The sequence below is a fragment of the Schistosoma mansoni genome, chromosome 7 (genome assembly GCF_000237925.1).
Source record: "Schistosoma mansoni strain Puerto Rico chromosome 7, complete genome".
Classification (NCBI taxonomy): Eukaryota; Metazoa; Platyhelminthes; class Trematoda; order Strigeidida; family Schistosomatidae; genus Schistosoma; species Schistosoma mansoni.
The window spans coordinates 6,968,098-6,983,433 of record NC_031501.1 but is presented as its reverse complement, the minus strand read 5'-3'; the positions used below and the strand labels follow the sequence as shown (position 1 = coordinate 6,983,433).

Below are 15,336 nucleotides of genomic sequence, written 5' to 3'. Positions count from 1 at the left end.
TAAGATGAACTTAAGAAGACGTTCAATCGAATACAGACACTTACACTCCAATTTAAGCTGTGGCGGATGTTGTGTTTTAATGAATGAGTGATTCATTTGTATTAATGACTGTTTTGATTTTGAATTCCAAATACAGTTCATCCGTTCATTCTCATCTGATACTTCTTGAATAAATCGCGTTACTGTTGGGTTTACCAGTTCATACTATAATTCAAATACTCCTAGACATTACAATGGTGCATATAGTTCATATTTTCGATTCATTTCAACACTTTTTCAATTGAATGATTTATCCGTTGCTTAAATACACACAAATCAGTTTTACTCAGCAATCACAGGATGTGTCAACGTAGGTTTTAGTTCAAAAATACTGACCACATATTTCCAGATAAAAATTATAGGAATAAATATCCTTTGTCTTTTTGTCCGATATTCCCGCAGATTCCGAATCCAATCACAAACTGTGAACACCAGATATAGCACTAGCTACAATCAAAACCACGGACATAAAATCACTAATGCCACAGATGGAACGTTAGCCCGACTGAAACAAGATTAGTGGTATCAACAGTTCAGGTCTTTTGATATCTGTCCTTTGAAGATGTAGGAGAGTTGCTACTACACTGGCTAACTATGACTGATGAATAGTTTCACCTCTTTTCCTCGTTCTATAATCAGTCACATGATCGTGATAGCATTTCTAGTTAAACAAGAAGCGGTCTTCGTAAACATTCCCTATTATTCACTTTAAAGTTTTTTGTTGAACAGTGTTATTGACTATAACAGCAGAATAATCTAATTGTCAATGAAGTTTACGTTATTACGAACGACCAGAACAGAATAAGCTATAGTTATTCAAGCGTCAGGCAGCGATATCTGTCCAATAACTACGACAACAAATGACGCAAACACTTCTATTCATTATTCTCTTCAACATTTTGAACAGATCATCATACTTGTACCCGTTAGTCAACAAGACTGATAGATCTGATCAGCTTTGTAGTGCCAAAAAATAGAATATCAGCAGCAATAAGTAAAATATAAATTTCATATTATCCGTTCTCTGTTGATGGCTCTTGATCATTGCTGTATATGTTTCTCGACGAAACCTAATATGAACTTGGCGGTCCTGATTTTCGCATCAGAATAAATCAGTATTTTCACAACAATCTAGCTAATTTCACTTTTAAAAGTTTTATGTCCACCGGACGAACAAGCCACACTTTTACCTCCAACACTGAACAGTGAAAATACGTCGCCATTATACTTTCTTTCAGTCCGCTCATTACTATTAAGTCATTCAGTCCGGATTGTATCGGGCGTTGAACTTTATTGAACTCTACTACTTTTCACCAAAGATTCAACGTCAACTGTTTGCTCTGCTATAATGATCGTGTGGTCAGGAGATATTTTTTATTCTACTTCCACTACAGCCCCTCTATATAACTACCTGTCTATCTATCTCATAATCATATTCCATCATTATGTTGACAAATAGATATTTGAGACATGCCAAGTGACACTCCAGACAGTTTCAAATCATTCCAATACGATGCAAATTAAACATTGATAGTGCAATCCTGGATTTATTTAATAAGAGTACAGTATCCGGATATTCTCTAGCTAGTGTTATCATTAAACCAGTACAAGTGGTTGTGATTCTAGGACAAGTGTCGATCTGATTCAACAATGCTGCAAGGCTGTAGAAAGTAATAAAATTGAACTGATACATCTAATCGTACGGTGTGAGTCTGTTTATTTGAAGCGTAGACCAGTTTCGTTAGATTTAAGGGAGGCCTTAAAAAATTATCAGATAAACAGGTTGAAAAGGGGATAATGATTCCGAATGAGTCGTTTAACTGAGCTGCGAGTAGAAAAACCCTAGAGTTTGTGGTGTTCATCTGTTGTTGCTTGATACTCGACCATCGTAACAAAGTTGTTCCTCTAAAGAGACGAAATATATACTATTTAAATCAGGTAAAACTAATTTTTTTTCCGGAGTAGACCTAAAAAGCGAATATTTATAAATCACACTGGAAAAAATTTCGGAAGAACTAACTACTATTATTACACCCTTCAGGTTCTTCTGATACATATTTCCACCTTTCCGGATACATTTTCACCTGCGATATTTCAGGTTATGAATAAGAGTGTAACGGCTTCCAATGATGTTGGGTCGTTTCAGGATGACAAAGTAGTCCATGCTGAAAATATTGAGCTGCATAATGAACATTTTGTGAAGTTCTTTTGACGCTTTCTTTATGCGAACCATTCCAAGTTCCAGTTGCAACTTCATTTTATCAACTGCCCAGGCTATACTGTAGACGCCAAGGATTTTGAAACCCCTTGATACGAGCTTCCCAGTCCCACTGACTCTAGGACCACCATTCATGAATATCGCAGTACACAGATCATGGATTGGTCGTCCCTAGTTTTATTTCAGGTTTGCTTCTAACTTTATAAGAATATTATCCCTATTTTCCGACTTAGTTTCTAGTGAAGCGCTTGTATAGGAACTGTTAGGTCGGCTTACAATAAACTCTATCAGAGCCTCCAGAGAGGCTCATAAAGAGCCCAACCAATCAGCGATTAGTTAGAAGCTATGCTACTAAAATGCTACCAAAATAACAAGGTCCTGATTGGCTGTTAAACATACTGCTACTATGGAATCTCAAGGTCTTTTAATTACTATAAAACCCCTGTTTTCCTGTACATAATTGAACCTTGTAGTAAAGTGCTTCTCTGATACTCGTGTCTTCTCTCTGGTCTTTCAAGTCGCTGAGTAGTGCTAGCCTGGGGTTATCCGAATAGCTAGGATCCGAATAAAGCGTTCAACCTACGAGACATAACAGTGGCGACGGGGATTTCGGCAAAAAAAAACAATTGTTGTCGGGGTTTTTGGTACACAAAAAAATACAACAATTGTCGTCGAGGATTCTGGCAAAAAGAAATACAGCAACCGAGACGTGATTTGGTAATCAAACAAGCTGTAATAATTGCCGGTGAATTTTCGGAGTTATTATTATTATCAGCAGAAAAAAATGACGATTTCTTTAGAACAGGCGCTGATAATCTTAGAGCACCGGCAACAACAGATGCTAGCCTTCCAGCAGCAACTATTTGAAACAGTCTTGGACAAGTTTTTCAATAATGGTGCTAAAATGGCCGTCCCAGAAGAACGCCCAGTTAAGGGTTCATTTCCCTTCACATCTGATGGAAAAGGCAAAATGGGTAAGTTGGCCGGTTCAGAGCAAGACAATATCTTGCTAAATGCACATGAAACTGTGACAGTATCAGATGTCAAAGAAAAACAAGGTTCCGTAGACAAAGCCCTGAGCCCAGAGTCTAATGAAGCACCACTCAATCCGCCGATTTCTGAAGACAAACTTCAGTCAGAATTAAACTACGGGTTACATGATATCGGTCAAGAAAGCTGGAATGGTGCACATGATTTTGATGAAAATTCTTATGAAGATGAGGAAACTAAGTCGGTTGAATCAAATGCTGATCAAAAACCTAAGGCAATTTCATTAGATGATGATTCCCCTAGCTATCAAATATCCTCCAGTGAAAATCTTAATGAATTTGATGGAGATGTTTCAGAAAAGCCAAATTCCGATGACCTAAAATCAAATATCGTTCATCATCATCTATTCATTTCTAGTGGATTCTGCATTCAATACGAGAAATGTGTTCTAAATAAAGTCATATTAATTGTAAATTGGAGATATGAAGATCCAACATTATTTCGTGGGGGAGGAAATGTTGGAGAATTTCAACCTACAGATAATTTTTTTAAAATCAGAATCTAATCTTCGAATCTTCAAAAAAAGGGAGGTGTTAGGTCGGCTTACAATAAACTCTATCAGAGCCTCCAGAGAGGCTCATAAAGAGCCCAACCAATCAGCGATTAGTTAGAAGCTATGCTACTAAAATGCTACTAAAATAACAAGGTCCTGATTGGCTGTTAAACATACTGCTACTATGGAATCTCAAGGTCTTTTAATTACTATAAAACCCCTGTTTTCCTGTACATAATTGAACCTTGTAGTAAAGTGCTTCTCTGATACTCGTGTCTTCTCTCTCTCGTGCTTGCCAGCCAATCAGGGACAGAATAGTTTTCGTCTCTCTACCCCTATTTCGAACTCACGCATATTGGCCTCAAGGTTAAGCCAGTCAGTCTATCGTGTCAAGGTCTTAATCTATATTATACTCGGCACTAATTGGGTAGACAGATTCAAGGACGTAACAGGAACAACGACAGCATGGTATACTAAGAAAACGTTTACGGCCTTTAAATAGCAAAGTTTCCTTACCTTATTTTCGTCAGCTGGATAGCCTTTCTTCAGGGCAGATCCATCACTATTAAAGATAGGTTCGGTTATGGGACAAAATGAGGAGCGTATAATGTCAATTTTGAGATGATTTAACAAGACTGAACAAGGGTATTCTTAAACGCAATAGGAGTTTTAGGCTGTGGTGTGGGCAGTAAAGAGACTGTATGAATATGTGCTTGGCATGAACGTCTACGCTGTGAATAACCACCAGGAGTTAAAGTTTATTTGCGATCAAACCAAATCACTTAAAAAAAATGAAATTTAGAATTCAGTGCTAATGACTTGACCATTGAACACCGAGTAGCTAAAAGTATAATACATGAAGATGTTCTGTTACGCTATTCAGATTTTGAAAAAACCCCAAACGTGAGTAATTAGTAGTGATAAAAAATATATTTGACAAAGCACGTAAACGCCAATTTTAAAAACATGGTCAACATGATATAATGAGATTTACAGTAAACGTTTACAAATCAGGTAGATGTCCTGCAGAGTTTATAAATGACGGTATTAACAAATCAGGAATGATTGACGGAAGTGCTTAGGGAAGTTACTCGCAAAACATTTGTTTAATGGAGCTGTTTAATAATTTCGCAGTTCTTATTAAGTAGCAACTGGAAGGCGCTTGGTATTTAGTGAATACTACTATAGGAACCGGCAGAGTCGAAAAGTCATGTCATTGATTCTCGCTCACATGTCACATGTTGTCGCGGATTTGTAATGTCATTATTTATCAGCTAATCACAGCATTCTTCCGTCACATATCAATTTTTGTAATGTTTATGCTTGTTACATGGCGTTTATCGCAGCCTATTGGTTGCCTGACGTATTTGTTGCTCACAACCTGGGTGAATGTTTAGTCAGCCTAATTTGGTTATTTGTGACAATGCAGACTCAGGCAAGTGAAATTCACCATTTATCAAGTCAAAAATAGGCCGACATTATAGTTTCAAGCAAAAACAAGCTGTAAAATAATTTACTTATGACTCACCTCCCTTATTACTCAATTAAGTTCTTATCATTCTAATTATCACATTATCAGATTGTTACATGAACCATTTTCCCGATTCACTGTCGTTAAAATTTCAATGAACTTCCGAGAACTGCTCATGATGCAATTCAAATGTGCCGCTTCTCTAGTGTTCTTTAAAAGTGTTCTACCTGTCTGTGGAATAGGAGACAGTTGCTCAAATTGTTTTACATGACAAACCGAAAGTTGATTTCCCTATCTACGTTCTCAAATATCATACGAGGATCCTTTATATGTACATAGAATTCATTGATTCGGGATTTATAGTTAAAAAAATCTCGTTGTTACATGTGGTGAAAGTGAGAGTTACGAAGTTTTAGAACTTTTTTCTGTAAAATATTAAGTTGAATACAATAAGAATTGATTTATAAGGTTATTTATAGTCCGTTGATCACTCAAACATGCACTGAGTTAGCATAACAAGACAAGTTCGTCTTAGGATAACAGAAACCCAGATGTAAACGTTAAAGATTTTCATAAGCTACATAAAATTACCATACCTGTTTTTGTTGTCATCACTATTTCCTAACAGTCTATGTACGTAAAGATGGCACAAGTATTCGGAGTTTGACAACACCTTAACCAGTAGCATCTTTTATAAACGAAACGTACCAACCCGCTGAAATCAGTAGTCAGAAGCGAAATTGTACACAGATATATTTGATAGAATATTTATATACCCAGAAGTGACCAATATCAGCTGGTTAGCTGTTCAGGAGATGTGAAGCACAGCGCATCCTTTCGTAATCTGGTGCGGATGCGTGGCCAAGTGCCTTCAGCTAAGTGAGTCCATTAAAACTAATGCGTAGAAGACTTACAGAGCAATTGATTTTGGTGATTTATTTTTCACTACATACGTATTGCTCAATAAGAAACATAAATTTCAAAGTCTACTTCAGCGTCTTGCAAGACTGGCTGTATAGTGTAGCTTCATCGTCATATTTAATTAAAATAGAACTGTAAAGAGTCGGACCGCTTAGGAATACCAAGGTGTCTGAAACCAAGGTTTGAACCATCATCTCCTCAATTTCATTGTTTTGCCGATACTTCTGAGCTTGAGTATGGTGTTGCTACGTATATTTGTTATGATAAGTGTTTCTGGACAGATTCATTACTCATTTCTGCTAGCCATGTTTAGAGCTACACCTCTTGACCTTGTCACTATGCCATAGTAACTGGTAATTAACGCCCCGCGTTTCTGTGTGCTAAGATTGGAAAGCATGCAAAGGAACAGTCAAATTTCCCATCTCATCGATCACGTATGGGACGGATTTGTTAATGTGCTTCATTACATAAAAAATGTGATTAAAATATTCGAAAGGTATGTGAGTAACAGGTTAGCAACTATACATGAGTTGTCCACGTCGAACCAATGGAGATACGTGAAAAGTAAATTGAATCCCGCGGGTCACGTGCAACGTGGAATATCACTAAATGATAAAGCTAAGATAAGGGAGTGGTTAAAAGGGCTGGGATTCTTGTTAGAGAAAGAAGATAAATGGCCTAACGTAGAAAAGGGCGAGAACGCTGTGTCCCATGTAATAACGGATTTCGGATCCTTAAAATGCAACGACAAGTTTCTATATCGATTTCGTACGTGTAAGTCATGGTCCAGATTATTAAGGGTGTTTTTATACTGCAGACGGTTTGTGTATAATATGTTAAACAAGAGGATTGGAAAATGTTTAATCTTAGGCGAACTAAGTGTTGAGGATATAGATAAACCGAAGAGTGACATAATTAAGATAGTCCGAAGTGCCGTATTTACGATCGATAAAGAGTTTTAGACAGTTCACCGTTAACGCTCGGAGACAACGCTTTTAGACAGCAGGAAGGCCAGAAAAGAATGAACGAGATGGTCAACAGAAAAATTTAATTCGTCAAAGTTCGATAATAAATATTGACCCTATGAAACCAAACATTCTATTATTCTTCTTCCTAATAATCAATTTGTTACAGATATGATTATAATGCACCATCATTTGATTAACACTAACGTTGGAGTTACTCAAACTTTAAATGATATTCGTGAAGAGTATTGGATCGTGAAAGGATACTTTGACGCCCGGAAGGTTCTAAAACGATGTTACTTATGTAGAAGACGTTACTCTATGCCATACTCCCAAATAATGGCGCTGTTGCTGGAGTACCGACGAGAGATTCATTCACCACCCTTTAGCTAAATGGGTGTGGATTATTTCGGACCATTCTATGCCAAACAAGGGAGAGTCGTTGAGAAACGTTATGGCTGTTTATTCACCTGCTTATCCATTAGAGGTGTTCACATTAAAAATGGCTTACTCTTCAGATACGGATGATCCTGGCACCCTAGAGGCTCTTGCTCCTAATAAACTGTTGTTGATTTATAAAGGATTATCATTCGATGATGTTTTTGTGGCTAAAACTTTATTATACAATAAAAGATGGAAAGAAGCTCAGAGGTTAACTGCCGCATACTGAAATCTTCACAAAACCCCTTCTGATGAATTGTTTTTTTAAAAGGTGAATAATATCTGAAACTGCCTAATTACTATCCTGAATGAACTAGGAGTGATATAAAAAACTTTCAAATTTTTTTTTGCGGTGAGAGGGGGGGAGAGAAAGGAAAAACAATATCCAACTGTTCTTTTGTTGCTTTTTTTATTCTTTTCTGTAAATTTTATTATTAAATGTTTTCGAAAAGAATGAGCTTACACAATGAAATTTAATAGGATTAAACTTATGTAAACAGTATATGTTTAGCATGTATTGATATTGTCTCTCTCTCTCTTTCTCTCTATGTATATATAAATCATGTATCTAAGGGGAATCTTTGATCTTCATAATGTAATATTCAATTGATATTTATGATTTACCACCCCCTGAAAATTTCTGTCTTAAAGCCATAATTGCTGGTGAAATATTAGATACTGATTTTGATCGTTTAACTATGGATTGTGAAGAATTTTCATGATGATTTATTGATGATGAAGATGTTGTTGTTGTGGTGGCGGTGGTGGTGGCAGTGGTTGTCGTGGTTGTCATGGTTGTTGTTGTAATCGATGATGTTCCTGATGTAGATATTGATTCATTCGATTGATGATTATTACCTTTTATTGATTTTTCTTGTGAATTCGATTTTATATGAGTTTTATCTTTTTTAGTTGATCTCATAAATAGATTCTCTTTAGATTTACTAATGGTTTTCATAATCGAACTATTATTACCGCTATCAGATGTATTCACCTTTTTGAAATCATTCAAAGAATTTGGTTCAACTGAATGAGCTTTTTCAAGATGTTTATTATTAGAATTATTAGACCAACGAGTAAAACGATTAGTAAATGATAAACGTGAATGGGTACCATTATTGATTGTTTTATCTAGATTATCCGTTAATTTTGATTGACCTTTATCATTCTGTTTATGATTATTATTAGTGGTAGTTGAAATTTGTGAATAATTTGATATACTACTTATATCTAAATCAGTTTTTAATAGTGATTTAGATTTATCATCAATTTTTTGTGATAAATTAGTAGTATGTTTATTAGTAGTATTAAGATGAGATGAATTATTTATATCATTTCTCTCTTCAGAATTATGTAAACTTAATTGACTTGCTTTAGTTGATTCATTATGATAATTTGTATTCTGTTGTTGTATAGGATGTAAATCAATTTCACTAGACTTATTCTCACGATTATCTTCAAAGAACATACGTCTTGCTGGTGAGATAACACTTCTAATTGGTGGTTTACCTAGAAATAAGTAATTATTATAAACATATATGTATATATGTTCAGTTATATTGGTTATCATAAACTGATAACAATTTAAATAGAAGGCCGATAAGGATAGAACGAGAACGGCACGCAATGGGTACGAAAATACATGAACAATTATAATCGAAGACTATGGATGGATATTTGCAGAAGAAACAGTCAAATTGAGACAATTGATTGTTATTTTGCAAATTAACTGTTCACTATATGGTTCTCATATTTTAATAAGTTATTCTGTAATGTTGTGTTCGCATACATTCGATTGACCCCATACACTGTTTACTCACTACACCATAAGTGCATAAATGAATGTTGAACATAAGTTTTAATATACTTTAAAACTTCTCAGTCGTGTTCATATACTACTTAATATAGACAGGAACTTATGACTGCAAAGAAGTTATAAATTATAATTTTAAAAAGAAATATCTATTCAATACTACCGTATTGTCAGTGGTTCGCCAGTTAATGCCAGTCTTTACAATGAACAATTCTCTACAAACATACCATTGATAGACATTGTTAATTCCCAATAGGAATGAAATAATTACAAAAATTGTCATTGTAAAATGGACATTAATTCATAATTTGATCATTATTAATTGATATAGCCTACTTAGAGATAAATTGACCGTTGTTATAATGGTAGTAGGTTGAAGATAATAAATGAGAAACCTAAGTTTGATTTTACCTAGTCCTCGTCAGTAGAATCTATCTACAATTTCGAGGGAACTGGTTATTCCTGTGCGAGTTAAAACTGAGCTACTAGGTGCCATAGACTGAAACGTCTTCAAACTATTTGGGCCGTGATTGACCTGTGAAACTGATGTACTTCAACTAGTAGATCACTGATTAGTAGGTTATGTTATATTTACCTAATCTTGAGTAGTGGTAGAACTCCATCGATCAATTTGCAGTGCTGCCACTAGCCTTAGTGATTCAACATTAGATACCACTATATTTTTCCTGTTAGTCAGGTGGACGCTTTTCACAAGACACCATGGTCCTAAGTTTGTGATTATTATGTAAAAAGCCTTCAATCTCAGGCAAACTGATTTTATCCATGTAATTAGCATAAACATAAGTGACTATCTTAATTTCTTTCGCTAAAATTTAGTCCATAGTTATGAGTAGACAATATGAAGTCAGTCGTTTCTCCGACGAAGCAGCAATCAGTTAGATAATTATTTAGATTAAGAACAAATATCAAGTTGTTATTTCATTTTATTTTCATGCTCAGTTAATAGATGTCTTTTATCAATTTATGAATGGGAAAACGGAATCTTTAAACCTAATCTAATAAAATAACAGAAATGTAACGTCAATGGTGGGTTTATGACCTCTTTTCTCAATATTGATAGATTACTGGTTTTACAATGAGTGAGATAATTAATCTATACAAGTCTAAAGAAATCCTGTTTATAAATGTTAATGTTATTTGAGGATTTTACTTGACACAGACAGATCTCCGTCGGGATATCAATGAAAACTAGGGAGCATTGGACAGCTGTTTCATGACAGCATATGAAAGGTTGTGACTAGTTGAGATTATTTATGTGGAAAGTGAAATAGTTGTTACCGATGATATGAGATGGGATCATAATGTGCCGATTGTTAAGAAGCTTCATACTAAAACAAAATAGCTGTATCAGCGCTCCCCGGTATTCAGTAGTAGTCCAGCTGAAATGAATCTATGACGAATGTAACCTACTAATCAAACGAGTCTCTTTCGAGTCAAACATAAACATCTCTCTCTAATAGCTATCCAATCGACTGTATTAGCTCAGTGAGAAAAATAGTGTTTCGATTTCCTCAGTCACTCAAGTACTTTATAAGTCAATAATCCCTGTACAGCATATAATATACTAGGAATCATTTTAATTGCAAGTTACGGATTGAAATCTCAGTCTCTTAAACATTTATCTCATGAGTAGATTCACGTTTTAAAATGAAGGTTTATCCAAAATGGAACCACTGAAAATTAGGGTCTACCAACTAACTATTTCAAGACACTTTAGAGTGAGTGCCCACGATTGGCGACATATTTAACTAGGCTAGTTAGATTAAACGATATAAACGTAACCATTCACATGTAACACATCAGTTCAATATTAAATGTTCCTTTGTGAAACTGCATGTCTTCAATTTAAAGACAGCTAACTTTCATCTGGAACTAATACCGTCTGAGGAAATAACTAGTCAGTGTACCATATGTAAAGTCGAGAAATATCCTATAAGTGTAAAAAATTCAATATCATTACTCTCACATACCTGGTAATGTAAATGATCTCTGGGAATAATCAGTAATACTAGCTAAACTATCTTGTGAACCTTGTCTAGAAGTTGGACGAACTAAAAATCCAAGTGTTGGATCAGGATAATTCGATATCTGAAATGAAATACATAGAACACACACAAAACAATTGTTCAAAAAACTTCATCAAGAGATGTATGATGGAATTAGTTATTTACAGCTGTTCTAACTTATTGACACATTTGACCTATTTGTGTGCGGCCGAGATTCTAGATTTCATGATCTAATGCAATACGGTTAATCTGTACATAAATCCATGTGTTCAATTAATAGTGAGAATACTACTACTAATAATAGTAATAATAGGAGCTTAAATGTTGTCTTATCCTATTCGTACTAAAGGCTGAGGACAGAAGAGGGAGTGTGAATCGTCAGACCAATAGAAGTTAAGTTTACTTTGGTCTCATCTGAAAGTTAGTCATGTTGGTCGGGACACATCAATGGTCAGAGCTTAGGACGCTAGGGTATTGACGGAATGGAATAAAGGGAGTAAAAAAAGTATAATCAGAATTTCAACTGATGAATATAGCAGTGATATGGATGAAACTCTTACTCAGAATATTATCCTCTATTAACTATTTTCTGTACACTATTCATTATTGTAAGTTTTACATTCTTTTCCTAACTGACTATATTTACCTTATAATACATCGACCAAGTTTATTAACTAATATTTAGGAAAAAGATAGTCTTTAACCCCTCCCCTCTAAAGATTCAACACTAAAGACTCTCATGTGGCTGTTTGCTTTGCTCATAGTGGTAGTCGATGACAAGATAGAAAAACTAATCAACAGCAAGCCTTCGGTGAAACATCGGACAAACATCAGAGAAATTCTTAAAAGTTAAAATCACGAGTCGATCCAAGGTAGATTACCATTAAAATCCTGGAGGCACTGGACGGCCGTTTCGTCCTAGCATGAGACTTCTCACCAGTGCGCATCGAACATCTCGGAATCTAGACTCGAACCCAAGAGCTTCGGTTTCGCTCGAGAACGTCTAACCTACCGTATCAGGAAGAAACGGCTGTTCACTGCTTCCAGGATTTTAATGGTAATCCAGCTTAGAACAACCTGTGACTTTAACTGTGAAAATACTTCAATCTCCACTTATCTATGAAACATGCATATCATCCTGAGGAAATCGATGCTCCCTGAAGGATTTGAATTCACTTCACCCTGATTAACAGTCATAGACGCTACCACTTAGCCCTTCGCATCATAATTGACATCCTGTAGGAGTGAGATCAATCACTGACTGGTGACCAGTGTAACATTTGCCAGTCTCAGAATGTTACTCAGGAAGAATTGGATTGAGACCCAGCAAGGGGCTTTAATCTCTACAAGATGATAGTCACACGTTGTTAAAAAGTGTCAGATAATACGAAACCGATTTAAAATAGGGTTTTCTGTCGACTACCTACGACCAATTATGATCTCAACATACTGCATATGATGTCAAGTCACTTAGACTAGTGGATCCATTGAAACTTCCCTGACAAAATTTGATCAGTAGTAAAAAGTACTTAACTGACATTATTCATTTTTCAATGACCAGCTAACTATAAACATCCGATTCAGTTCTTAAGATAGGAATTCACTGAATCATTATGATTAAAGCAAAAAATCAGGATGAACTGGATTACTGTCTCATCATAATGTAGGACTTCCAAGCAGCCGACAGCCACAACCCTAACAACGGTTGACTTACAAATCATGCGGCGAGTGTTTAGACCGATCACCTGGCATTCAGTGGTCTACGTGTCTAAATTCAGTCGGCTGATTTGGACGTTAAGCAATTACCACATGACATGGAGATCCCAAGTTCGATCTCCAGTATGATCGTAGATGAATACTCCAAAAATCCGCCGTAGTAATAAAAATATAAAAAAACTGAATTAATTAATAACTCATGGTAAAAGATAACATGACCAAAGATTGCAAATATTAAATTTATTTCAGATACGGTTACCTTTTTCACAGTAACTTCAGGTGAAACTGATCTGCCACAACGACTATTAACCATTAAACTGTAACTGCTCCCACCACCTAATCCGGCGCTTGTTGCAAGACTTAATGCACTGCCACGAAAACCACTTAATAACGATGTACCACTGTTTGTACCTAATCCATAATTAATCTCTTTGAAATTTAATCCAAATGGATGACCACTAGAAGATCCTATAGAATGTCCATGAAATCGACCACTTGTCCATTCCATTGAGGTAGATCTTTGATTTGTTAGTGTTGATCCTTTTGGTAATAAACTTGGAGAGAATGGTGAAATTGTTGAATTGATCATTAAACTATTTTTTGATGATTGTGGTATCATTGGACTGTTTGTTGCACCGGAACTTAGACCAATACCAGAGGTACTTTCAATAGATGATACAGAATCAAGCATACTATAGGTGTGTGTAGATTGTGAAAAACGTACATACAAACTCATATTACGTTTGGAAAGTAGCAAAAAGAAAATTGAATTGACCAAAGTAAACTAAACAAACTAACCAATCAGATTTAAGTCAACACGCATTGATCAAAGCTTACGCTTTATTGTGAGTTGTGTAGGAACCACTTAAAACTTATTAATATTTAGTTAGTCTGACACTTAAACTAGATAAACATTATGACAATGAATAATAAGCCGAACATTAGTGATTCTTAAAATGATTTGAAGAGATTACGAGTTCACCAAATCTGCGAACGGAACGAAGACTCAATGACACAATGAACAAATAAGCTAACTATTCCGATACGTCCCAGTCCCACTAATTAGAGAAAGAAGTTCATGTTCAGAGGAGGTAAATGTATTCCACAAGCACATCAAGCATATCATACCATGTTACATCAAGTGTATATATGTAGCATAAAAATGACCTTGGGAAACGTTACAAAACAACATATTAAAAGAGACAACGAACCAATGACATTTAAGGTACTCCCAAGTGGCAAATATGGTATAAAGTTGAAAATGGGCACCTTTTTGCGCGAAAACAAGAAACTCAAATTTCCAAAATAAAATTACAAAAATAAGACATTTACCAAGTGAGTTCTGGGTATCTAACATCCCCCACAATACGGTAGTGATTAGTTCTTTCAAGGGAAAATAATGCGAAGCAAATTTAAAAATGACCTAGAAGTTCTTAAGATTTGAATCCAAAGAATTACTTTGATAAATACTCATCGTTATGGATATAAAGCATCCACTCACTGTGATTCCAACCGTAACTCTTACCAATAATTCCAAACTCTAATTATAATCCCTTACTCCTAAGCCTTACAATAATAAATAATTCATTATGTGATGGTTCATAAATTATTGTGTCAAAACTGATCGCTACACAAGAAACCAACAATAAAAATCATTAAATCAATAATTCTATCCTACATGATAAATATTTCCAAGATCACCGACAGATTATTGAAGACTCTAAGAATGAGTATAGCTGACTAACCCAGAAACAATATTATCCAGTCCAGACAACAAAACGACAAACTGTCATCTACACAACTAATTGAACTAACTATGAAAAGTATTACATAGGATAAAGTGACCGCTCACTCCATCTACGTTTATACGAACACCACTGGATTGAAAATTGTAATAAATTATTCTATAATTGGATGTGATCAATATCTAATGTCATATATGATACATGAAAGAATGATGTTTAATAATGTGTGAAGTTATGGTTGTGAAATCCCAAACAATAACAGAATTTTATAGTTGAAATCATGAACCAATTGAAGCTAGAACACCATGGGAAACCGGGAAGTACAGGACGGCTGTTTCGTCCCAGTATTGGACCCCTCAGCAGTGCGCATTCACGATCCCGCCTCGAGAGATTCGAGCCCAGGACTTACCAGTCTCGCGCCGGAGCACTTGACCGAT

The 15,336-nt window shown here is 35.4% G+C and overlaps 1 protein-coding gene across 1 annotated transcript in view; it reads right to left on the bottom strand.

The window, feature by feature from the left end:
• Positions 1–8,433: 8,433 nt before the first annotated feature.
• Smp_134570 (hypothetical protein) overlaps positions 8,434–15,336 on the bottom strand; it is a gene marked incomplete at both ends in the record, with an annotated part of 66,533 nt that continues 59,630 nt past the window's right edge. The window contains 3 exons of the mRNA XM_018798729.1: positions 8,434–9,107; positions 11,403–11,520; positions 13,414–13,846. Coding sequence (XP_018653642.1) covers positions 8,434–9,107; positions 11,403–11,520; positions 13,414–13,846 — 1,225 coding nt within the window. The remainder of the gene's footprint in view (positions 9,108–11,402; positions 11,521–13,413; positions 13,847–15,336) is intronic.